The following is a 24,545-nucleotide window of genomic DNA, read 5'->3' as shown; positions in this document are numbered from 1 at the left end:
CACTGGAGAAGGCAGATTGCCTTATGTTTCCAAGAAAGGCCTCATCTGAACCACCTCAGAAACTATGTCAAAACGTAATATTTTAAAGCTCCCATCATGGGATGGAGAGATGATTCAGAGGTTAGGGATGTGTAGTGTTTTCAGGTCCCAGCACCTATGTCAGGTGGCTCCCAACTGCCTGTGACTCTTGCTCCAGGAGCTCCATCTTGGGCAATGGTACTCACATGCACATACCCACACACAAATGCACATATACACACAATTAAGAATAAAATAACAAATCTTAAAAAATAAAAAGACAACTCTCAGGACTGAGGCGGATGATGTTATTTTCAGAAAATGAACTTTCAGATATTCAAATGATGCAACCCACTGAAGGAAAACCGCCAGTTTATGAGGCTCTCCTTGAATTCAGATGGACAATTAGGAATCCTTCCAGTTCCACTAAGTATGGAATCCAGGTCTGACATGTCACAGGCTCACTTTTTCATGCTGAGTTCAGTGGCTGATGAAGATCACCCCCACGAGGCCATCCACAGGACAGCTGCCCACTGAGGAGGTTGGTAACTCTGCACTGGATCCATCCACCTGGACTCAGCCCCCGCTGTTCAGGATGTGGGTTCCTGAGAGCTTCTTCAGCATTTAACTAACTCTTTGTTGGTTGAAGGTGCTGGAACTGTTTCTCCACACATGAACTGATCCTAAGGAGAAGAAGAATTGCTATTGGCCACCAGGTGTTTGTCCCACAAATGCATTCGCATCACTTTCATTTGGCTACAGAATCAATCTGGCTATTAAGTTTTTTCACTGTTCTTTTTCACTGTCTTTCTTTTCCTTCTTTTTTTTTAATGCTAGCAATTGAAAAAAATCATGATGTGAAATTTAGGGGAAAATCCAAGAATGCCAACAAATTTAGTTTAAAAAAAAACTTATGTAGCTGGGCGGTGGTGGCGCACGCCTTTAATCCCAGCACTTGGGAGGCAGAGGCAGGCGGATTTCTGAGTTCGAGGCCAGCCTGGTCTACAGAGTGAGTTCCAGGACAGCCAGGGCTATACAGAAAAACCCTGTCTCAAAAAACAAACAAACAAAAAAAGACTTATGTACCAGTACTAACTGTTGTTCAGGGATGGACTGTGCCCTTGATCTACCCAATAGGTATTAGTAGTTATCCCAGTTGACACAACTGGAGACAAAGGAACATTTTAAAGACTTACTTTTGCTTTTTCACTTGTGTGTATGTGTGTACCCCACGTGTGTGTGGGTGCCCATGAGGTTAGAAGACACCAGATTCCCTAGAGCTGGAGTTGCAGGTGGCTGTGAACCACCATTGTGGGAGATATAAATGCCCACTTCTTTTGGAAGCTCTTAACCACTAATCCATCTCCCCAGACTCAATAACACTTTATTTTTATACAGAGAGCTGGTGTTAGCACTAGAACCAGAATCTAAAAGTATGCTGAAGTTTAGCCCTGAGGCCATTAGTTAATAAGCAGTGTCTCATAAATATCTTAGCTAGGGAGCAACCAGGTCCCAGAAATAAACATGTCACATCTTTCAAGTTTTTATATTAATCAGATCAGTATCTGGTCACTCAAATATGTAAGCTCTTCAAAATGAGCAATAAAAAGACTGTCTTTGTTTTGTGTGTTTCCCAACACATACCTGCAACAGTAACTACTTGTACATTAAGTACAGGCTCTGACCTTTCATCCTGGTTTAAGCCAGCTACCACAGAACTTTCCCAGTTACTACACATCCCCTACAGTGTGATTCCCAAGGAGTCAGTCCCTAGTCTGTCCCTGTTGTTCTTTGTTCCATAAGCCATTTTAATATAAGAGTGAATCATTTCATTTCTGTATTACTGTCTAAATTAACACCTGCTTCTCACAAAGTTCTGTGCTTTGGTCCAACTTACCCTATACTCATTTTAGAATTTATCCTTAAGACTGTCAAATTCCTTACTTAAGACTCCAAAGCACTAACTGAACTTTGGGTGGGAAGTAAAGCCATTTACCCCTTTCCTATTGCCATTCTTTTTTTTTTTTTAAGATTTATTTGTTATTTATATGAGTACACTGTAGCTATCTTCAGACATGCCAGAAAAGGGCATCAGATCCCATTACAGATGGTTGTCTTTGTCCCACCATGTGGTTGCTGGGAATTGAACTCAGGACCTCTGGAAGAGCAGTCAGTGTTCTTAACCACTGAGCCATCTCTCCAGCCCCCTGTTGCCATTCTTATTGGATACAAAGGAACATGAAACTATAACACTGCATCTAAAAATTAGATCTCACACAAGGTAGACTCTATACATATGCTAGGCAAGCAATAAAATGCAATCTTCTAGAAATGTCCTAGAGCTTTAAACAGACTAAACTAAATATTAAATACAAGAGAAATGTCAAAAGGAACATCAATTAAAATAACCTTCATGATAATTTTTCATTCCTGATTAAGTCATCAATTTTCATTACAAAGCAATTTCCTTATTGCTCTCTCCAAAGTGATCATAAGTTACATAATTTAAACTTGAACAAGATTAGAATACAACTACCGACTTTTTTTTTTTTTTGGTTTTTTTCGAGACAGGGTTTCTCTGTGTAGCCCTGGCTGTCCTGGAACTCACTCTGTAGACCAGGCTGGCCTCGAACTCAGAAATCCACCTGCCTCTGCCTCCCAAGTGCTGGGATTAAAGGTGTGCGCCACCACCGCCCAGCAGTACTGACTATTTTTAAAAGCTTTGTATAAATAGCTCTTCTAATAGCACACTATTAGAAACTATTCTAGAAACTATTCTAGGCTGGGTGTGGTGGTGCACACCTTTAATCCCAGCTTTTGGGATGCAAAGACAGGCAGATCTCTGTGAACTCAAGGCCAGCTTGGTCCAAATAGTTCCAGTACAGCCAGGGCTACATAAAAGTCCCTGTCTCAAAAAACAAACAAACATCCAAAACTCTTTCACTCTTTCCATCAGACAGGCTGCTTTAGGTCTTTGTCATTAGCTCACACCACCCATCATCCCCTTTAATATATCCCTTACTTTGTCATAAATCACTTTTATAATGAGTGAGCAGCTAGGACACGTTGCCACATCTTCTCCATTTTCCAAATCTTCCTACAACGCAATCAGACAACATATGGTCAGCATAGCCAACTTCCCACAAACCTCTCCTTATGTCTATGTGAAAGTCTTTGGTTGGGTAACAGTACAAAGAACTTTCCCCCAAGTCTCATCTAGGAAAATCACCAGGGAGATTAGGTTGGTTCAATCGCCTCCAAAACCCTGGAGAAAATCGAGTTCCCTTCTCCAAAGAAGCTCCCAGAAAAAAAATAAATAAAATAAAATAAGGGCGGGCCTAGGGAGAACAGAGCTCTTGACCAGACCCTGTTTCAAGGGGCGGGGGTTCAGAAGAACACGTGGATGACTGAGCGGTCCCTGGGACACCGGAAGCGAAAATGAGCAAGTTCAAGGAGTGGCCGGCGGGGCCTTCAGAGTACCTTGGTGATGACGAAGTTATCTCCACAGGGGCAGGGGTAGAAATATGTCTCCGAGTCCTCGTCATATTGAAAGTCCTCGATCTCCACCTCGTCGTGAAACACCGCCATGGTCACCGGGTCAGCACCGCATCAGTTTGCCTTAACTGCGCCCAGGCAGGGTAGGCCGGGGCTTCGCGGCCCACCCTGGAGCAGAAACAGTCACTTCCGGACGCACAGGCAATGACGTAACTTCGACTGCCGCGCCAAATGGGTGACCGGGTCGCGGTCGCCATGGAGATAACGCTAGAAAGATGGCGCTTCCTGCGCAGCAGGGTTGCGCAGTTCTCTGTCCGGGTGCCAAGGACCAATAGTGTGAAGGGCTCCCTCACATGGTGGTTACGTCACTCCGGAACCCGGGGAGTTTGGGCTTGAGATCTAAACAAGTTTTCTAAGCCGGTGGAGTCTTGTCTTCCATCGCTGACTTCGGAGAACATTTAAAGAGTTGGCAGAGGCTACGCTCTCTCGAGAGTGGGGGTTACTGAGGCTCAGGGAGCCACACAGCGTCCTGTCCAGCCCTCCTCGACAAACAGCGCTCCTGTAATTGCGTTTCAGGCGACCTTGAGCTCCGAGTGACTCCTGGCCTGTTATGAGTTCCGGCCTGCAGGTACATCGCTGCCTCTCTCACCCCAGCCACCTTCAGATACCCTGATTGTGTTGTAGAGGCCCAAGATCTGCAAGACAGGGATGAGTTCTAGCCATATTTTAAATATTCATTGCAGTGGTGGGTACAGTAGCAGTAATAACACCACTTTTAATTATTAATTTTAGTGGGTCACCTATACGTTAAACGTAAAGTCTGTTGATCTTGAGGTTCAAAAGATCCATTTTATTCATCCGTATATAGATTCAGAGACCGGGCATCTTGCCCAAGATTACATACCTAGGCCATAATGAAGGGCCCGACTGCCTCTACAGCCCAGGAACTTTGTGTGAACTTTAGTTCTTTATAAAAGGAATGGTGTCCCTGGCGGTTTCGTCAGCGTGCAGCCTCTTCTTTGAAGCTAGGATCGAAATACAGATGAAAAGCACTTCGTTCTGAAAGCTGTACTGGGCTTGTTTTGGTTACAACCAGGGACTTTGGAGCATCGCTGTATTACTAAGCAATTACTCGTCTCACTAGAGGAGTGCAGTGTAATGAAAAGCCATTGTGGCAGAACTGGATCAGAGTCTGACTTGAAGGGCTCTGGGAGTTGGAAAATTACATTCTTTGGTTCTTACTTCCTCTTCCGAGAATAGATCCTTTGCAATCTAATTTTCTTTTGCATGAGAATGAATAGTTCAGCAATCCTGTGTGGATTATAGAGTTTACATTTCTGTAACAGTGTTTAAGTATTGCGGTTGTTTGCATAAATTACCAAGTTTGTGCTTGTTGAAAGGACACTATATTTTGAAGCCATTTTGAAGTGTGAAAACCTAAAGACAGAGAAGCCTTTGGGAGGAAAAATCCAGAACTTAAACAAGTGTATGGAAGGTTGTTTCAAAAATCTCCATTCCTTTTTTTTTTCGTTTTTCCTTTTTTCTTTGTTCTTTCCTTCTTTCTTTCTTTCTTTCTTTCTTTATTTATTTATTTATTTTTACTTTTACATAATTGGAGATCTACACAGCAATTAGGAGATACTTGTGGCCTGTTTCGGTTTAACTGTAACCTGTCTGAGCAGAAGAGAAATCCAGTAGTAGTCTTGTATCTTTGCAGATATAAATACTTCCCAGATAGCCTCTGGGACACATGAAGAAAACTGATTTTCTAGTGTCTGTTTTTAGGTCAGATGATCTTTAGTTCTTATGAGCCATCCTTGAATGTGCAAGAAAAGGATGCAGTTGTTGGTAGAGAATGGCTTGGCAAGTATATCAATCTGTAACCCCAGCACTTACACAAGCAGGGGCAGAGGCACAGAGACAGGTGGATCCCTGGAGCACAGAGGCCAATGAGTTGGTGAGCTCCAGGTTTGGGAAGAGGCTATCAGCCACATGAGGCTCATAGTGCGGATAAATTGTTAGGTCCTTTATTTAAAAAGCAAACAAGCAAAAAACTGAAGAGCTTGTTTATCAGTTAATAGCACTGGCTGCTATTCCTAAACACCCAGGTTAAATTCCTAGCACCTACATTCAAGTTAGTTATGTCTATAACTCCTTTCCTGGCCTCTGAGGGCACCAGGCATGCACATGGTGCACAGATGTACATGCAGGGGAAATACCCCTGTACATTAATAATAATAATAATGGTGATGATGATGGAGCTGGAGAATTGGCACACTGGTTAATAGCACTCATTGCTCTGCTAGAGGACCTGGGTTCGATTCCCAGTACCCACATGGAGGCTCACAGCTATAACTGCAGTCCCAGAGGATCCAGCTCCCCCTTCTGACTTCCATAGGTATCAGGTACACACATGGTACACAGATATACTTGTAGACAAACACCATAAAATATTAAAATAAAAGGCTTTAAGTAATAAATTTTTGAAACATTTCTTTTTACCAGGACTGGGAATCCAACCTTGGGTCTTTTGCATGTCAGATGCTTAGCTAGACTCCAAGTCCTGGTCTTTCAGAAAGCAATTCAGACCCATCAAAAACAATTTTCTGGGGCGTCTTAAAGACTGAAGTTATAGCCAGCTAGCTTTTCTCTGTAACTTCTCAATGAATCATTTGCGTGTATATTATTTAAAATAGAAAAAGAAGAACTAATGAGCCAGGCAGTGGTGGCGCACCCCTTTAATCCCAGCACTTGGGAGGCAGAGGCAGGTGGATTTCTGAGTTCGAGGCTAGCCTGGTCTACAGAGTGAGTTCCAGGACAGCCCGGGCTATAAAGAGAAACCCTGTCTCGAAAAAACAAAAAAAAAAAAAAAAAAAAAAAGAACTAATGAGTCATTTATTTATGGTAGCTTACACTGGGTTCTGGATAACTCTTACATGTGTTATAGCATTAGAATGACACAGTGAGGTGCAGATGGGGTGTATCTTTAGTACTGGGAAGCGAGGTTTAGGGACTAAAGAATTTGCTAAGGCAAAACTCGAAAGTCATGGTGCTGACTTGAACTCCTTTAATCCTAGAACCAGACTCTTAATCAATAACTCTGCTATGCGTGGTCTGTTTCTGGCAGAATGAGAGGAAACCAGCAAGGCTGTTCCTACAGTAGGAACCTCTCAGCAAGTTGTAGAGCCCTGATTCCCAAACGGTTTTTTATACTGTCCTGCCATCTCTGGCTCCTGTTCTACCAGAATCTTAGAGTCTTGACTTCTTGCTTCAACTTGGGCAACCATTTAAAATTACAAAGATCATGTCCTTGTTCTGAACTTTCTTCAGTTGCTTTAAGTGCCCTTCAGGGAAGTTTTGTACCTTCCCATTAGCCTCCTGTGTGACCCAGGACACATATACAGCTTCCTGTCATTCTTACCCAGCTCCTCTAACTCGCCAGGGTTGTTTCTTGCTTGGGCTTTGTTCTTGCCAAGATCTCTGCTGCAGTGTTCTTCATGTCTCAACTTCATGTCTCCTGGCTGCCTCAATCAGCTCTGCTCTCAACTCCACTTTTGTCACCGTGAAGAGGACTTCACTAATTACCCCCCCCCCATCACTGGAGTATATCTCCAGCCCCCAAACTCTTTTTAACCTGCCCCTAACACAATCTGGCATTTCTCTACTTTGTCTGAAAATGATTTTAAATTTCAGTTCCATTTGCCCAGGAAGGACCATGGCCCATGCTGTCTTGATTCCTGGGCTGTCTCGAGGTTCTGTGGGAGCCATCTGCACTCAGGCTGCTTCGTGGGGATTGACTCCCAGCACTTTGCGTCACCTTACCCTAGCCAGGTGAGTTGTCAGCCTGTGGTGTCATGTGGGTTGATTCTCAGAGATCTGATCTGCTGATGGTTTGTGGGAGATGGAGAGTCCTTCGAACTCAAGAGAGACAGCATGCTAGCTTCAGTGTTCATGCCATCAGATTGGAAACTGTTGGGTGTGCAACTTATTGCTGGTAGAGTTTCAGTATTTTGTACAATCCACAATTGTATTTTCAATAGCCATGATTTATTTGGCGGGCAGGGGCAGGGTGTTGACAGGAAAAGCTAGTTTTATTATTCTATAAGGATAATGCTTAATAACCAAATTTTTCCTTCTTTTAAAAAGCTTAATGAAATCCAGAAGGAAAACTGACCACCTAGAGAGAACCGCCAGTGTCCTCCGCCGGGAGGTTTGTGTCTGTGGGCGTGTGGGGGTTCCTGGCTGGGCAGCTTGCACACTGACTAGCTTATAGGAAAGACTTTAGGTGAGGCTGGACCCCATGAGGGACAGTCAGGGAGATTTTATCCTCCTGAGCAGGGTATTTGTACCTAATTAGAAAGCAATGGCTGAGTAGTACTAAGATTGTCCACCAGGTTTGGCATGAGTGGGTGTTTCGGTGAGGGAGCACAGCTGTGGCTAGGCCCTTCCTCACAGATACACTGAGGCGTGCTGTAGGAGAGGGAACTTGTATAGCCTACACACTGTGAATGGCTTACCTTCTTTTCTTTTTTTGCCATTATGTGTCAAAGTCCTTGTTTGTCCTGCTTTCGAAGCATCTCGTAGCTCATCAGAGCAGCACTGACATCTGAGACAGAAAGGTGGCCGAGCTCATTGCCCCTCCCCTGCAGCCTGTCACTCATGTCCAGGCTCTAGAAAGTTAAGCTGCCACCTGAAGGGTGCCGAGGCCTGGGAAATAGAGGATCCTCACCTTTATCCCAGTGAGTAGCCCTGTTTCCATTTCAAACACACAGTGGATATTTGCTTTGACTTTTGTGAGTAGTTCACACATATTCAGATGTATTTAGTTTAGTGCTGTACATCTCTGTAAAGCAAGGAAAACCCTATATCTATATACTTCTACAAACATGGTCAGAAATTATATTGTTGCCATAGTTTCATTTTATGTTTCATTATAAGGAGACACTTTAACATATATACTGTCTAGTCCTACTTCTAAAACTTAATCCTGCTTCAGAGAATTGCTTTGGTACTAGGTGATTGTTGCTTCCACTTTGATTTTTTTTTTCTTTTTGAGGAGTATTCAGCAGAGTAAGTTAATAGACATATGAGAATTAGATGTTTCCCATTGATAGACCTGAAAACACACGCAGAAGCGCTGACCGTGTGACTATATAAGCTTCATGAAAGTGAAGTCTTGTCAGATTAAAGAGAAAATGGTTTACAGCACAAGCTGTGTGTACATTTTTTGTAGCCTATGGAAGTAGGTAGATCAATTAGGACAAACTTTTCAAAGGTCCAGGTAGTTAAGCAAATCCATCACTGAACAGCATCTTTGAGGTGCAGACAGCCATGACAGATGTACACCAACCATGCTTGCTGTGTCCAATCAAACATGACTCACCAAAGTACTGAGGTTTGGCCTGCAGGTAACGGTTACCAGAGTTTAAATTAGAGTCACCATTCAGGACTTGTAGGGCAGAAGTGTCGGGGCTTTGGGGAGGCGCTTGTGATCCTGGTGTAGAACAAAGAAGGGCTGAAATAAGCTCTGACAGAGAGATTGAAAGCTGAGCACCTGGTACCCAAGAGTCAGGAAGTACAGGACTACAGTTCTGATCCTGTTGCTGTCTTTAGGGGAAGAAATTTCTAACTTCATTTCCCCACTTTTTTTTTGTTTGTTTGTTTTTGTTTTTGTTTTTTGAGACAGGGTCTCTCTGTGTAGCCCTGTCTGTCCTGGAACTCACTCTGTAGACCAGGCTGGCCTCGAACTCAGAAATCCGCCTGCCTCTGCCTCCCAAGTGCTGGGACTAAAGGCGTGCGCCACCACCGCCTGGCTCATTTCCCCATTCTTATTTCTAGCTTTTATTCTCCTAAGCAGAATGAGAAGTGGGAGGAAATGGGAGGAGCTGAGGAAAGTAGATGATCTCTGGGGCAAGGACCTCAGCATTGTGTGGCGTTGGGGAGGACTCAGTCCGCTCCAGAGGGTCCTCCCAGCCACAGAGATGGGGCAATAAAATACATGGTAACAAACAACATATACTTACTATGGGCCAGCAACATTAGAAGTGCTTTTGTTTGTGTTATTTACTTCAGTGCCCCCAGCAATCCTATGAAACAAAGGTGTTACCGGTTCAGTTCATAGTTGAAGGCAGCAAGGATATTAACTTGAGTTACATGGTGGTAGTGGTGCCAGCATTTAAATCCGGTCTTTCTCACTGTGGAGTCCATCTGTTGGCAGCTATGCTCTGCTTCTTTCTGAGCTGTTCAAGATAAAGCCAGTAGCAATGTAGGCCATGTCTGATGATACAAGAAGGTACCAGAGAACTGTGAACAATAGGTTGCCTAGTAGTTGATAGGGTAGAATATGTCACAGAAAGAGATTAGGATCGGGAGTATAGGTAGAAGGGACATTGCCTGGTGACACAAGTCTGTAATCTTAGCACTAAGGCAGAGGATAGCAGGCTCCAGGCCAGCCTAGGCTATGTAGACAGACCCTGTCTTTTTCTTAAGGTGCAGGCATATTGGGCTATCATGGAAATCACCCACTTGTTCTCCAAGACAGGAGGAAGAAGGGATTAACAACAAGTAGAGAAAGAGAGGCAAGGGCTTTTACAGCAGAGGACAAAGGATAGAAATTTCAGGAGCTATTTTGAGGTAGTAAGACTTTTTCTAGTGGAATTTTTAAAGTGGTCTCCCTTTGAGAGTTGGTTAGACCTGGAAGTCCTGTTGAAGAAAAGGCCAGACTGAGCTAGCAGCAAGGCGGCAGGTTTCCAAAGCATCCTCTGGTAGGGCTGGTTGGAGTCCCTCTGTTGAGGGGACTACATTTGATCAGCCCCTGGCCAGTGCCACAGGTGGAGTTGAACAGAAGGCAGTTAAGGGGAGTCATGTCTGTCTTCTACCCTCGATAATATCCAAGTTTAGAGGAGGAAGAGGAGTACAGAGCAGAGGCGGAGTGAAGGACGGAGAGACATCTTACGTGTGATGGGTGCTGAGGCGTGGATAACCTTCACTGACAGTTCCCAAGTCACTCAGAGAGCAAAATCATCCCTGAGAGTAGTGGGTCCTAAAACTCCCAGTAGGAAAAGGCTCTGGCAGTCTTGTTTTAAGGTCATGAGTGCTTATATTTGGAAAAATATAATAAATTAAGACATAAACACACGAGCCAAGCATCGTGGTGCACATCTTAATCACCACTCGGGAGGCAGGCTCAAGTGAGTTCAAGGCCAGCCTGATTCACTTAGTAACAGGCCAGCCAGGGCTGCATAGTGAGACCCCTCAACTCAGAAAACAAAGGCAAGAAGGAAGCACATGAGTACAAACCCAGTTTCCTGTTTCTTTGCTCTTTAAAAAGTGCTTGATGCTTTCTGTCTGCTGTTAGTGTGCTGTGGACTTCTTACAGAGAAGCACCTGTGCCCTCCCTCGCTTGGCCTACTACTGAAGGGGACTTTAGATGCCAGGCAGGGTTGCTGAGGGCATCGCACCACAGAGCTCTTCAAGGTGCCAACCCAGATGGATACTATATAGTCCCTGTAAGGAAGTTTGTATTCAGAGTGAGACAGCATTATAGTACGTCTTATAAAGTTCATTCAGTTTGCACACTTGATGCAGAGCAAAGCCATGTGTGCTGTGCCTTGTTGGACAGTTTCCTAAAACCACATGTCTCTAAGCCCCAGACCTCTCTGCTTCAGGTCGTGGCTGCAGCTAAGGTGTGTGAAATCACTCACGAGTCTCCATCAGTGAAGAGCCTCCGTTTGCTTGTTGCTGATAAAGACTTTTCCTTTAAGGCTGGCCAGTGGTGAGTGGAATTTCCCTTGCCCAAGTGTGTGTATTTATGAAAGTGCTATCAGGCAGTATATTTTCTTCTGGAAAGGACTTTCCTACCAGGAGAGGAATTTTTGGTCATTTCTGTTTTGGCATGGACAGCTTGATTCTTTTGGTTGTAACCCATGTGTCCCTCTGTCTGTCTGAAACCTACCTTTTGTAAGTCCAGTTTCTACAAAGCAAAGTGTTGATCTGTGGAACCACAGCTCTACAGTTGTGTCTGCAGATAGTCACCTGACCTGCTCCAGTTATGGTTGCTGGGCACTGATGCCTAAAATCAGTCTTTGTTCTAATAGAATAGATAAAGTGGCTGAAAAGGGCCTTGGCCTTCAACTCAGAGGTCTGCATGCGCCACACATGGCTACCTTATCTTTTTGAGAAGCATGTCTCATTGAACCTAGCACTTGTGTTGATTCAAAAACTAATGAGGACAGGTGTTAAGCCAGCCTTGTATTCTTGGAATTTTCCTGTCTTTATTTGAATGGATATTGGTCTATAGTTTCCATTCAGTGTCTTTAATTATCAGGGTAATACCAGCTTCATTAGAGTAAGTTCCACAGTGTCTTTTCTCTTCTGTTTGGGGCAGTTTCTGAAGGATTGCTTTTTTGTTTTGTTTTTTTTTGTTGTTTTTTTGTTTTTTTTTTTTTGAGACAGGGTTTCTCTGTGTAGCCCTGGCTGTCCTAGAACTCACTCTGTAGACCAGGCTGGCCTCGAACTCAGAAATCCGCCTGCCTCTGCCTCCCAAGTGCTGGGATTAAAGGCGTGAGCCACCACCGCCCAGCAAGGATTGCTTTTAATTGTACTTTAAGTGTGTGTTGCAACTCCCCAGTGGCGCCGTCTGAACCAAAGTCCTTACCGTGACTTACGTTTTATTACTCCAGTTCTTTGAGCGTGTGTAGACGGGATGAGATTTTTCTGTCTCTTCTTGGTCCTTCTTTGCTAGTTGATATCTTCTTAGTAATTTGTGTGGTTCATCTAAATTATATTTTAGCCTAATAGTTCATCGTAAAATTCCTGCAGAATTTTTTTATTTTTGTAAGATTAGCTATACTTGTTTATCTTTTATTAATTTAGTAGTTTATCTTTTTCTTAGTTCAACTAAAATGTCTGTTTTGTTGCCTGCTGTTGACAACTTTTTAAATTACTGCAACAGTGATGGTTTGTTCGTCTGTCCTTTTAGGGTTGATTTCTTCATCCCAGGAGTCTCAGTGGTTGGTGGGTTTTCAATCTGTTCCAGTCCCCAACGGCTAGAACGAGAGAGGATAATAGAATTGGCAGTGAAATACACAGACCACCCTCCTGCTGTCTGGGTTCACAATAAGGTGAGCGACTGCTTTGAAAACATAACTTTTTTTATGTGCATGAGTATTTTCCCTGTTTGTGCACCATCCACATGTCTCTTTCTCTCGGAGATTGTCAGAGTTCCTGGAATTGGAGCCACTGATGGTTGTGAGTCACCATGCAGGTACCTGGAACCAGATCTGAGTCCTCTGTGAGAGGGCCAAGTGTTCCGAACTACAGAGCCATCTCTCCAGACCCTCAACTGACTTTTTTAGAGACCTGAGCATCTCTGCCTCTCGTTAAGTTTGTGTTCTGCTCAGTTGGTTTGCTTGTAACTGGAACCTGGAGGGACGAGGGTCTTGAATGGCAGGTGTCAAGTGGGAGGACCAGGGATGAGAAATAAACTTAGGCCAAGCAAGTCTATTAAGAAGTACAGCATCCTATATACTAATTAAAAGGGGGAAATGCCCAAGGTCAGCAGAGAGCTGACTGTCAGACAGTGTTGGCCAAAGAACACAGGATACCTCAGACACAGCTACCTAAGGTCTGATAACCACAGACCCTGGGGAAGAGTCAGGTTCCCAAAACTACAGCCTTGACTCCTTTGAGGCACTGGCTCCAACCTCAGACAGGCCCTACCAAATTCATTCCTGGACAAGGACACAAAACTAAGTTCCCTTTGTCCTTTGATCAGGACCTCTGAGAAAGTCTTGGGTCAGTCTGGCCCCACACACTTGGTGTTGGATGTGCAGGGTACAAACTCACACTGAGCTCCCCCGGAAAGGTGGAGAAGAAGAACCTCATTTGGTGAACTGTCTTAAAAGGATTGGTAAATGTTTTTACCAAGCATTTTATACAGTGTTTGAAAACTGTCTTTGTTATGTAAATAATCTTTCTATGACTATCCTAAAGGAAGGAACTTCTGCCTAGTATTTGGAGGGGAAGCATGTGCTGTTACTGATAGTCAGTAACCCTGAGTCTGTGGTGCTTACTGTGTCACAGAGGCCTCTTCACATGGGGTTCTGAGAGGGCCCAGATCTAACTTGCTTGGACCTGGCGCTGAATCCCGAGGCTCACCCTTGACCCTGCGCACATTGCCCTCCATACCTGTTAGAAGGCAGGGACAAAATGAACTTCAGTTTTGACCTTCTTTCTTTCTGTTGCGTTCCTTACCATAGCATGACTTATGTTTACCTACAATCTCCATCCTATCTCAGCGTTTGATCATCTCCGTAACCAAAGTGTCCCCAGAAAGGCAGTACTGTTTCAGTCCTCCCATCCAGGAATTATTGACATTCAACAAAAAGAGAACAGAAAACAAGAACTAACTTTTTTCTCATCACTGTGTTTCTAAAGGTTCCAGAGAGTTCTTGTTTGTCTAGGAACTGCATGTAAGGAGAGGAAAGAAGCCAATAGGAGCAGGTCTTACCACAGCACCAGGACAAATAGATGGTGGGGGTGGACATGGATCATTGTTCTACAGAACAGCTGGGAGAAAAGGTTGACTCTAGTGGCCACAGTTTGGTTCACTTGGGACAAGAGCTACCCAAAGAATCAGAAACAAGCCATATTTGTAGGAAGTAAGGTGCCCTGTGGCTGAAGAGACCTTCTGGGCAGTGAAAACTTGCAAACTATATCACTTTCTTGGTCCATCCGCCAGTATGGATCTTCAAAACAAGAAAACTGTCCTTCTCCATCCTGCATGGAGCAATGCAGTCAAGGCATACAGTGTTCGTGGACTGGGGGCTCAACACAAGGAAGGTGGGTCCCCTTCAATTGGTGGATTTGTTATAACATTCAACAAGAGTCGACTGGTCTTATGGATAGACAAGTGACTAGAGTTTATGAAGGGCTCTGGCTGGCCCGAGAATGGCAAACTTGGCTCTGGCAGGCCTCATTCTCCCATCCCCCACTCCCTCTGCTTTGCTAGAAACCATTAGATCACATTCCTCAAGCTATCTGCCAAGGTCTATTCCCTTATTTGGACACTTCCTCCTCCTGAGGCTGACTATCAAGGTCCAACTCGAAAAGTATTGAAGTCCAACAATCCAAAGCCCCCTTTGGCTCACCTAATTAACATGCCCAATTAAAGTTAAACACCTCATCCTAACATGGGGTTTCCCTCTTCACCTTTGTGAACCACCATTTTCTCATGGGCCTTGTCTGTCTTCTCTCTATCCAGGAGCAGTGCTTTGTCCTACCCCTTCAGAACAAATAAACATTTCCCCCTCTCCCTTGTGCCCTTCCCCTCCTCCTGGGTCCTCTATCTTCTATATCTGTCTCTTGTTCCCTGCCCTCTGTCCCTCTGGGGCAAATCAATCTCCTTTGTGCTCAGAAGTTGGTTTTCCTTTCAATGGGAAGGAAAGAACTGGAACAATTCTGAACAAGAACAGGACAGGAAGGATGTGGACGGCATACACCTGTAATCTCAGCTGGAAGTTTGTAGTTCAGGGCTAGCCTGGTCTACTTAGTGAGCCCTGTCTTAAGCCAACAGTGACAACAAGAAGTTCACTTAAAATTTTAGGAGTAAAGTGACGTGATATGCTGGGCAGTGGTGGGGCACGCCTTTAATCCCAGCACTTGGGAGGCAGAGACAGGCAGATTTCTGAGTTCGAGGCCAGCCTGGTCTACAGAGTGAATTCCAGGACAGCCAGGACTACACAAAGAAACCCTGTCTCAAAAAAAAAAAAAAAAAAAACAAACTGACGTGATAATAATCAAAAGAGCACAGTACTGGTAAAGGGCAGATACAGAGGAGTCAGAAAGAGACTGACATGTGCTACCATTCCAGTTTGAACAAAAACTCTAAAGAAGCAGGTGGAGAAAGGATAGCTTTTCCAGCAGAGAGCATAGGCACAATTGTACATTTACATAAAGACGTGAAAACCTTGGGCCTGAACCTCATACTTTACATTCAGAATGTAAATGGCTGTAGATATAGATGTGAAGCACGAGACTGAAGTTCTAGTTGAAAACACTGGAAATACTTGAAACGTAAGTAGAGAGTTATGCAGCACCAAGAGGAAGAACTATAAAAGAAAATAAGGTGTTTTAGAGTTAACAAAGATTAAACCTTTCCTGCAAAAGACCGTTAACAGAATTAAATATAACCTACGACCAGGTGAAAAAAGAAAAGATGTTGACCGTTCATTAACCACCAGGGAAATGCAGCCTGCAGCTGTAGCTGGTGGGATACAGACAGTTGCCTGGTCTGCTCTATGCGGTAGGAGTTGCCACCAGCCATTATGAAGTCAGATTTGTCTTGAAACCATTTTCAGGAGGCTCCTTCCCTCCTGAGCTGACTCCTAGTGAGCTGTTAGGGTGGACAGTGGAAATGTGTCTGGTGGCAGCAGGCTGCTCAGTTGTCGTGGGATAGAGTGCTTAAAGTCATCTTCCATAGGCCTTGGCAGTGCTGGGAGTTTGGGACAGCTGTTACTGGTCTGCACCAGTTGCTGTGGAGACAGAAAATCTGTCTTCAAGTTTAAGACTTGAAGACACACTTGCTGTGTGTGGCCCAGAGGCCCTTTTGCTGCTGTGTTAGGGAGTGCAGTGGTTTGACTTGCGCATCTGTGCTCCACCGGCAGCTTCTCTTCATCAACAGAAGGCAAAGGGAGCTTCTCACACTCTACTTCCTAAACTAGAGTGGCTTTCTGTGTTGTCATTGCTACACATACGGAGCGGAGCGGCATCAGAGAAGAAGTCTTGGTCTCTTGTTCTTGGCTGAAGAGAGAAGCGTATATGCAGATGAGCAGGGCTGCCGCAGAGGGCGGAGCCTCTTCTCGCTTAGGGCTTGAAGGATGGAGCAGGTTTTCATTGCGCTGTGGCCATGCAGCCACACCTAGAGTTACGTTCTGAACCAGCAGCTCCCTTGCTGCTGCTTCTGTCAAAATGAAAGCCCACTCCTGTCATGTTACACTCCCACATATTTAAAATAGGTACATTTAGGAGTTTCTGCCCTAGAGAAAGGATTTCCATTCACTTAACAGTTCTTTACCAAACACCTGTTTTATGAATTCATTGGAATTTTTTTTCCCTTCGAGTTTTTTTCTCTAAGTTTGGTCGTCTTAAGTTGTAGAACCTTGCGCCAGGCAGTGGTGGTGCACGCCTCTAATCCCAGCACTTGGGAGGCAGAGACAGTCGGATTTCTGAGTTCAAGGCCAGCCTGGTCTACAGAGTGAGTTCCAGGACAGCCAGGGCTACACAGAGAAACCCTGTCTCCAAAAACAAAACAAAAATCCCTGTCCAGAGTGTTTCCTGCTATCTGGTTTGTGACGTCCAAGGACTCAATGCCAAGGCTTTGACCCTCCAAAAGTGTGTGATGTGATACATTACTACTTCTAAATTCTGTTCATTTATGCCAAGAGCTTGCAAGGAGGCAAAACTACTTTCAGTGTATTCACAGAATCTTCCTGGATTCTGGTTTTAGAGGGAGGTAAGAAGGAGGTAGACACATCCCATAGTGTTTCTTCTCTGAGAGCCATATCGGCGAAGACATCTTTTTCTATAGAACCTGATGGAGTGTCATGGTGCCCAGGGTCATCCAGTCTGCTATTTCCACACTTGGCAGCAGAGGCTCAGAAAAGTTTTATGACATGTGGTTATGGTAAACCTCTCAGATCCATTGCCTCCATTCTAGAACCATCCCAAAACAAAATTTATAATTATAGTAAAGAAATATAAAACTGAAAAGGCACCCCAAACTCACAGTTCTCTAGCTGAAATACAAAGGAGGAGTAAGGAAGGAAAGGGACCCATAATTAAAGAATATTTCCAAACACTCAAGTTTGGGCATATGGAAATCACAAGATAGAATGAAGCACTCAGAGAACTTTAAAAGCAGTTACCACAAATATATATGGTCTGTATGTGCAGCTGATACAGGCCCGCTGTGGTCTGTAAGTGTAGCTGATACAGGCCTGCTGTGTGGGTGCAGAAAGACACTCATGTCACCACCTAGGGTGTTGTCTTCCAGATCAGAGTGCAGAGTGCAGTCTTCACACTACTTAGATTCTGGGAGATTCAGGCGAACTCGGATTTGTGCAAAGCTGTCTGAGCTTATTTACAAAGGAGACATGGTTCATGTTAACCTTGACTGTTGAGCTTCATGGAGAAGAGAGTTGGGATTCGTTAGTAAGGCTCCCCTCTGGATGTGTTCTGAGGCCATTTCCAAAGAGCATTAGGGTAGAATACACACGCTGAATGTGGGTAGGCAGCACCATCCTGTGGACTGAGTGGGGGAAAGATACAGTGTAAAGGGGAGAAGACCCTTACCTGGGCATTCTCTTCCTGTACTTCCAGGCTGCCATGTGCTGAGCAGATTGGCTTCTATATCCTTATGTCCCCTCTGCCTCCCCACAGCCTAGAAACAATGGCTCCCGCTAGTTGATGTGCACGAAGACCTCTGAAGCTAGGAGCTAAAAGCAAATATTTGTATTTTTTAAATTGTTTCCTCAGATAGTTGTTCACAGCAACAAAAACATTTGACTTAACAGGTTTAGTCTGTGGCCTCAGATCATTACAGATTGGCTTTTGCCCATGTGAACACTCTGTGGGTCACTTCAGAAATCTTCTTGACAGTCCTGTGCATGACAATGAGGCCTTGCAGGTGATCCAGAGATTTGAATCTTAAAAAGCCCTCATTTGTATTACGTGCAAATTTTGGTGTTCTGGATATTCCCACAGTGGCTGATTCCAAACTACCAATAAAGAATAACTCACAAAATTCCTGCAGATTTAGCCATCAGTTTAATAGGAGCCAGATCTAGGAAGCTACCAGTTATATGGGACATCTAGCCCTACCCCCCAAATCACTGTGACAATGAAAAAAAATGTTGCCACAGGTTTCTAGAACATTCCATCAGAGGCATCTGGAGTCAACTGTGGTGTAAGTGACCTCACCAACTACTGGTACATTACACAGGCAGGGCGGTGTGAGACTCAGTCTGCATGTATAGCCTCCTGCTGCCCTCCTGGCTGCTAGAGGGAGATGTGAACAGACGGCTGATGCCACAGTGCTGGGGCAAGCCTGCACACTGGTCGGACTGAGTCTGCCCAGCTCAGGAGGGACCCCAGGGCCTTACAGCTTGAAGGCACAGCAGTCTCATCCCATCTTTCTCAGCTCAGAACATAGGAGCATGACCAGTGAAGGGATGCATACCATAGAGGTGGCCCTGCCTGAGTCCATTGCTGCTTTGTCATCTCAGTGCCTCATCTGTGATGCTAATGGCAAATCTCTGAAGCAAGTTCCATAGCCATAGAATGGATATGCCATATGGACCACAAAGTTAGAACAGCCAGCAGCACAAGTGCTGGATATGTAGAGTCAAGTCTTGAAAACAAGCTGTGTAGATCGTGCCAAAGACTGATAGGCAGGCAGAAAGTTAGCTCAGTGGTTTCACTTACGTAGACGTTTGCTCTGAGACTTGCCCTGCACAGGACCAAAGGATCTTTTCTTTCTTGCTTCAGTGCACACTTGACTCTGAAGTGGCTCTCAGAGTAGGTGGAGAGTTCTTCTTTGACCCTCAGCCCACAGATGCCCCTCGAAACCTCGTCCTGATTGCTGGAGGGGTTGGGATTAACCCCCTGCTTTCTATCCTGCGCCACTCGGCAGATCTCCACCGAGACCACGCAGACAAAGGAAGTAGCTATGATATAGGAACAATAAAACTGTTCTACAGTGCAAAGAACACCAGCGAACTCCTGTTTAAGGTAAGGTGGGAGATGTCTACAGTGTGCTGTGTGAAATTGTGTCATCCATAAACAACAGGCAGTATGACATGACAGGTGCAAGGGGACTGCTGAGCTGAAGGATGCAGACGAGAGCTTGGGGCAGGAGGAGAGGAGTGTGCGGTGGGGTGCGGTGCCGTGGGGTGAGCAACCACAATAAAGTGGGTATGAGAATGCCGTAATCAAACCTGATACACTGTATGCTAATTAAACAATGAAAAGCCATAAAGGTGGTGGATAGGAGGAGGAGGAGGAGGAAGTGAGGCCGAGGACTGAATGGGGTGAAGGGAGAAGGGTGGAGTGAGTATGGCCGAAGTGCCTGATGTAATGCCAGACTGGATTATCCAGTCATCCAGTGCAGATGTCTTCTATGAAACCCTTTTCTGAACGGTGAATATATGCCAGTACAAATAAGTAAACATGTAAACAAATGGGAACGTGTTTTTTCTGTAGGTTCAGATTCTCTGCAAAGGTTCACAAAGAAAGCTTACAAGCCTTAATCAATTCAATGATAACTAACTGATACATTTCACCCAGGACAGATAAAAATGTTTCCAGCCAAGTGACAACATTAAGATGAGATTTGGGGGTGTCTTCATTACTTTTCTATGGCTATAATATAACACTGTGACCACGGCACCCTATTTAAGAAAGATTAACATGGAAGTTCTGGTTTCAGAAGTTATAGTTCCTGACCCTCATGATGGCAGACAGGCAGGCAGACATGGTGCTGAAGCACTAGCTGAAAGCTCACATCTTAAGACACAAGCAGGAAGAAGAGAGGGCTAACTGGGAATGGGATGAGTCTTTTGAAGCCTCAAAGCTCACCCCAATGATACACCTCTAACAAGGCCACCCTCCCAATCCTTCGCAAACAGTTCCACCAACTGGGACCATGTATTCAAACATGAGCCTGTGGGGCCCATTCTCATTGAATTCACCACAGTGGGACAGAATCTAGAAGTTAATGGAACAGAAAAGTCACTAGGGGCTGGGCGGTGGTGGCGCACGCCTTTTGATCCCAGCACTTGGGAGGCAGAGGCAGGTAGATCTCTGAGTTCGAGGCTAGCCTGGTTTACAGAGTGAGTTCCAGGACAGCCAGGGCTACACAGAGAGACCCTGTCTCGAAAAAAAAAAAAAAGAAAAGTCATTAGGGCCAGACATGGTGTCATACCTGTAGTCCTAGCACTTGACATGTTAAGACCGAAGGTAAGGTGTTTGTGGCCAACCAGCAAATTCACTGCTAACTTGACTACCTGAAATGCTGCACAAAATAGGAAGAGGAGGAGGTGATTGTGGTTGTAGTGGTAGCACCAGGCAGTGGTGGTTTTGAGACATTGTCCCTGACTAGCCTAGAATATGCTGTGTAGACTAGACTGGGCTTGAACTCATAGAGGTCCACCTATTTCTGCCTGCCAAGAGCTGAGATTAAAGATGTGTGCCACCATACACTGCTGTTGTTTGTTTGTTTGTTTGTTTGTTTGTTTTAATTGTAGCTTGACCCAATTTGTTTGACATTCCAGAAAGATATCCTCGACTTAGTACATGAATTTCCTGAAAAGATTACTTGCAGTTTTCATGTTACAAAACAGACGGCACAAATCAGTGCGGAACTTAAGCCTTATGTCACAGGTGAGTCTCCAAAGAGATTGTGACTAACTGCAATTACTGGATAGACAGGCCAACTGTTAAGAGTCACCTGCTGGGAATCTCATTCCCTGGGAAATTGAGATGGTTCATACTTGGGTTTATTATAGATAGATTTCCTACTGTTCATATTAAATGTATATTTTTCACAAGTTTTAGAAGTCTTTGGCATCATCATTATAATAGTCAAAAAAATAAAAGTCTTGCTTCGGTTGAATCAGTTCCATATACTATTAATAGTTATTTAAATTACTCAGTTTCCCTATTTGTAAGGAGTCTTCAAAGTTATTTTCTTTACTTTTTGTTTGTTTGTTTGTTTTAGATTTTTTTGAGACAAGGTCTTACTGTGTAGCCTTGGCTAGTCTAGAACTCATAAGATCCCCCTACCTCTACCTTTAAATACTAAGATTAAAGGTTTGGATCACCACACCCAGCTAAAGTTATTTTAAATTTGTGAGTGTGCGTGTGTGTTTGCGTGTGTGTGTGTGTGTGTGTGTGTGTGTGCCATGTGCAGGTCTGTATGAAGACCAGAGGACAACATTTGGAGTTGGTTCTCTTTCCGTCTGTGAGTCTCAGGGATGATGCCAGGTCATCAGACTTGGTAGCGAGCACCTTTACCGGCGAGCATCTTACCATCCCGAAAGGATTTTTTTTTTCTTTATTTAAATAAAAGAGCCATTTACTTTGCTGAAGGCAGTTTTCATCTCTACAGAGGCAATTAAGACCAGCTGGCAACGGAGCCTCCTGCTTTGCTTGCCTTAGGCCGAGCCTGATGTGGTGTTTTCTTTGTTTTCTTGGTTGTTTTTAGATGGAAGAATAACGGAAAAGGAGATAAGAGATCATGTTTCAGCAGAGACTCTGTTCTATGTCTGTGGCCCACCTCCAATGACAGACTTTTTCTCTAAGCACCTGGAAAGCAGCCATGTTCCCAAGGAACACATCTGCTTTGAGAAGTGGTGGTAGGGAACGGGCACAGAGAACCTGCGGGCCGCTCCGGACAGTGAGGTTCTCAAGTATCCAGCCCAAGACTAAAAGAAGAACCAGCAGCAGAGTTACATGAGAAACTTCTTGCAGACTATTTTTAACTATATTGATTTTTCTTTCACTAATACCTATGTAATTATCTTATGATATTCCATCATATAGAATTTCTGACCTCTAGGGAAAGACCATACTCAATCCAGTTTTAATTAGAAGATTGTTGAGCTGCTGGCAGGATGATAGTCTGAGAGCCAAATTTAAGATTGCCATAAAGAAGGGTGTAGGGAAAGGTTTTCTAAAGGGAAAACCACAGGAAGGCCCACAATATCTACACAAACAAGCAAAAACTGGCCTGTTCTGCCAAGTTTAAGTGGTTAAAGCAACTCAGAACCATCTGGGTTTCTCCATAAATGAGTTACAGAAGCTGAAAAAGCAGTCTCCATAACAAGGAGATGGTCACAGCTGTACATTTCTGGGGGGTCCCCAAGCCAGGGTTGTTTCCTGAGACCCCATCTTTCTGGAATTTTGAGTCTATGGCAAGCAGTCATTAGATGGAGGGAGGCCTAGAAAATAATGGAGTTTCTCTGGTTGGCCTTTACACCATGAACTAATTAATACAGATTTTTCTTTTGCCTTTAGGGGACAAATTGGTCTACTTACATTAACTAAAGGAAAATGTGGGTTTTGTGTGAACTGTACACTTCTTTAAATTGTTGGACAGAAGTTCATAAAATTTATGTTTAGTGAATTTATAATTTTTTTTCAAGACAAGGTTTCTCTGTGTAGTCCTGGCTATCCTGGAACTCACTCTGTAGACCAGACTGGCCTCAAACTCAGAAATCCACCTGCCTCTCCCTCCCAAGTGCTGGGATTAAAGGCGTGTGCCACCTCTGCCCGGTGTGAATTTATAAATTTAAATACATTCTTTATTTGTAAAAGTCTTCACGTTTAATGTTTCGGTTTTCTTTCACTGTGGATGGCCTGTAGCACCATCAGGAAATGAAAAACCAGTAGGAAAAGAGCTTTGGGGTCGATGGCCATTTTGTTTTCCTTCTTGGTGTTGACTCCCCTGAGTAATCATTATTGCTAGTTCTCTGTAACAAAACCTTTCTGCTGCCCTCTCCCCTGCCTTACCGATGAGAAGGTGGCTTCTAGTTTGGGGCAAAGGTGTTGGTGACTGCTCTTTCATTTGAATCTGCTTCAGTGGCTGGGCTGGCTGGCTGGCTGTGGAACTATGCTGGGAGAGAGAGCCATTTCCAAGACCTGCTTGTCTGCTTTGTTGTGTTTTGTTGTTGTTTTGTTTTTTGTTGTTTTGTGGTTGTTTTGGGGTTTTTGAGACAGGATTCTCTGTGTAGCCCTGACTGTCCTAGAGCTATATCTGTAGACCGGGATGGCCTCAAACTCTTGAGATTTGCCTGCCTCTGCCTCCAAGTGCTGGAGCATGCTGGGTTAAAGGCATGCTGGATCCACCAAGCCTGGATCCCTGAGCGGGGAGGAGATGGGAGGGTGAGGGGGTGGAAAGTGACAGAGGCTCATCCCAGCTGCTCTGATGAAACCCTAACCCTAAAAAAAGAACACTCTGTCTCTGTTTAGATTTGGAGGGGGGATAAAAAAGCCTAAAGTTCATACATTGATTGAAGCAAAAAGTCTTGGGTCCATGGCATCAGCCCAGAGAACACAGGAAGTAAAAATACCCTAGGCCAGCCCAGTGCTGGATACCCAGGAGGCCCAGTGGAGAGTCTGTTCTTGAGCTGACAGGATCCTGGTGCTGGCACTAGTCGGGCCATGGGGGCAAGCATAGGGGGATACAAAGGAGGAGGGTCTTGGAGCAGCAGGTCCACTGTTAAAGGGTCTTGGAGGATCGACTTCTTCTCAGATCTGATCCCTCCTCCTGTGTTTCCTTTTTCTTGATGGTCAGAACCTACAAGGAGGGTCTTGAGGAAGAAAGACTTTTATCCATGGGGGTGGGGAGGGGGGCACAGAGAGTCCTCCACTAGGTTCATCCATATAACTATATAGGGCACTTGGTCTGGGTTACATGGTTGTGAGCCACCGTATGAGTTCGGGAATTGAGTCCAGGTCCTCTGGAAGAATAGCTGGTGTTCTTAATCAGAGCCATCTCTTCAGCACCCATGCCTCTTGAGAGCTCAGTTCTGAAGTCCATCCCTCAGCAAGACACTTGGGGGGCTGAGCAGTAAACCACAGCTCATTGTGGCAGCTTGGGAGCGTCTCATGAGCGGATGACTACTTCCTGGGGTGAACAGCATTCCCCTCAGATCCCCATCCCTCCTACTGAATATGAGATATAATAAGGTTATGCACTGAGTGTCAGTGCTTTGGCTGGTGACAGGTCATACTCCAGGGATCTCATAAGACTATCTCACCTAGGAACACCTCAGTTTATGATATGTACCTTATAATGTAAAATTATGCTAAAAGCTAATATCATAATGCTAAAAGCACATATCAGAGTGAATGCAGCCATTGGTGACATTTAACTTCAATCTGCTTAAAGCTGAAAAACTCAAAGCAAGGCAGAGGCTGCATAGTGATGCCTTTTCTTTGGGTCCCGTGACTGAACTACATCTAGGCCCACA

The 24,545-nt window shown here is 44.5% G+C and overlaps 2 protein-coding genes across 4 annotated transcripts; one reads left to right on the top strand and one right to left on the bottom strand.

Moving 5' to 3' along the window:
• Positions 1-305: 305 nt before the first annotated feature.
• Positions 306-3,701, bottom strand: Dph3 (diphthamide biosynthesis 3). 2 transcript variants are annotated; one of them, XM_028787509.1, is made up of 3 exons: positions 3,499-3,701; positions 3,041-3,115; positions 306-701 (listed from the first exon to the last, which is right to left on the bottom strand). In XM_028787509.1, exons 1-3 carry the CDS (start codon positions 3,604-3,606, stop codon positions 636-638), a joined length of 249 nt encoding a protein of 82 aa, XP_028643342.1. In that variant the 5' UTR covers positions 3,607-3,701; the 3' UTR covers positions 306-635. The 2 variants fall into 2 exon arrangements, with proteins under 2 accessions (XP_028643342.1, XP_028643343.1); XM_028787510.1 differs by lacking the exon at positions 3,041-3,115.
• A 196-nt stretch (positions 3,702-3,897) lies between these two features.
• Positions 3,898-22,771, top strand: Oxnad1 (oxidoreductase NAD binding domain containing 1). Of its 2 annotated transcripts, none has more exons than XM_028787508.1 (8): positions 3,898-4,141; positions 7,221-7,344; positions 7,660-7,723; positions 11,181-11,287; positions 12,494-12,635; positions 19,060-19,302; positions 20,844-20,952; positions 21,776-22,771. In XM_028787508.1, the coding sequence occupies exons 2-8, from the start codon at positions 7,229-7,231 to the stop codon at positions 21,928-21,930; spliced, it is 936 nt and encodes a 311-aa protein (XP_028643341.1). In that variant the 5' UTR covers positions 3,898-4,141; positions 7,221-7,228; the 3' UTR covers positions 21,931-22,771. The 2 variants fall into 2 exon arrangements, with proteins under 2 accessions (XP_028643341.1, XP_028643340.1); XM_028787507.1 differs by having other exon boundaries at positions 7,207-7,344.
• The last annotated feature ends 1,774 nt before the right edge of the window (positions 22,772-24,545 follow it).

The sequence above is a fragment of the Grammomys surdaster genome, unplaced genomic scaffold (assembly GCF_004785775.1).
Source record: "Grammomys surdaster isolate TR1022 unplaced genomic scaffold, NIH_TR_1.0 125669, whole genome shotgun sequence".
Taxonomy (NCBI): Eukaryota; Metazoa; Chordata; class Mammalia; order Rodentia; family Muridae; genus Grammomys; species Grammomys surdaster.
This window is presented reverse-complemented; position numbering and strand designations above follow the sequence as displayed.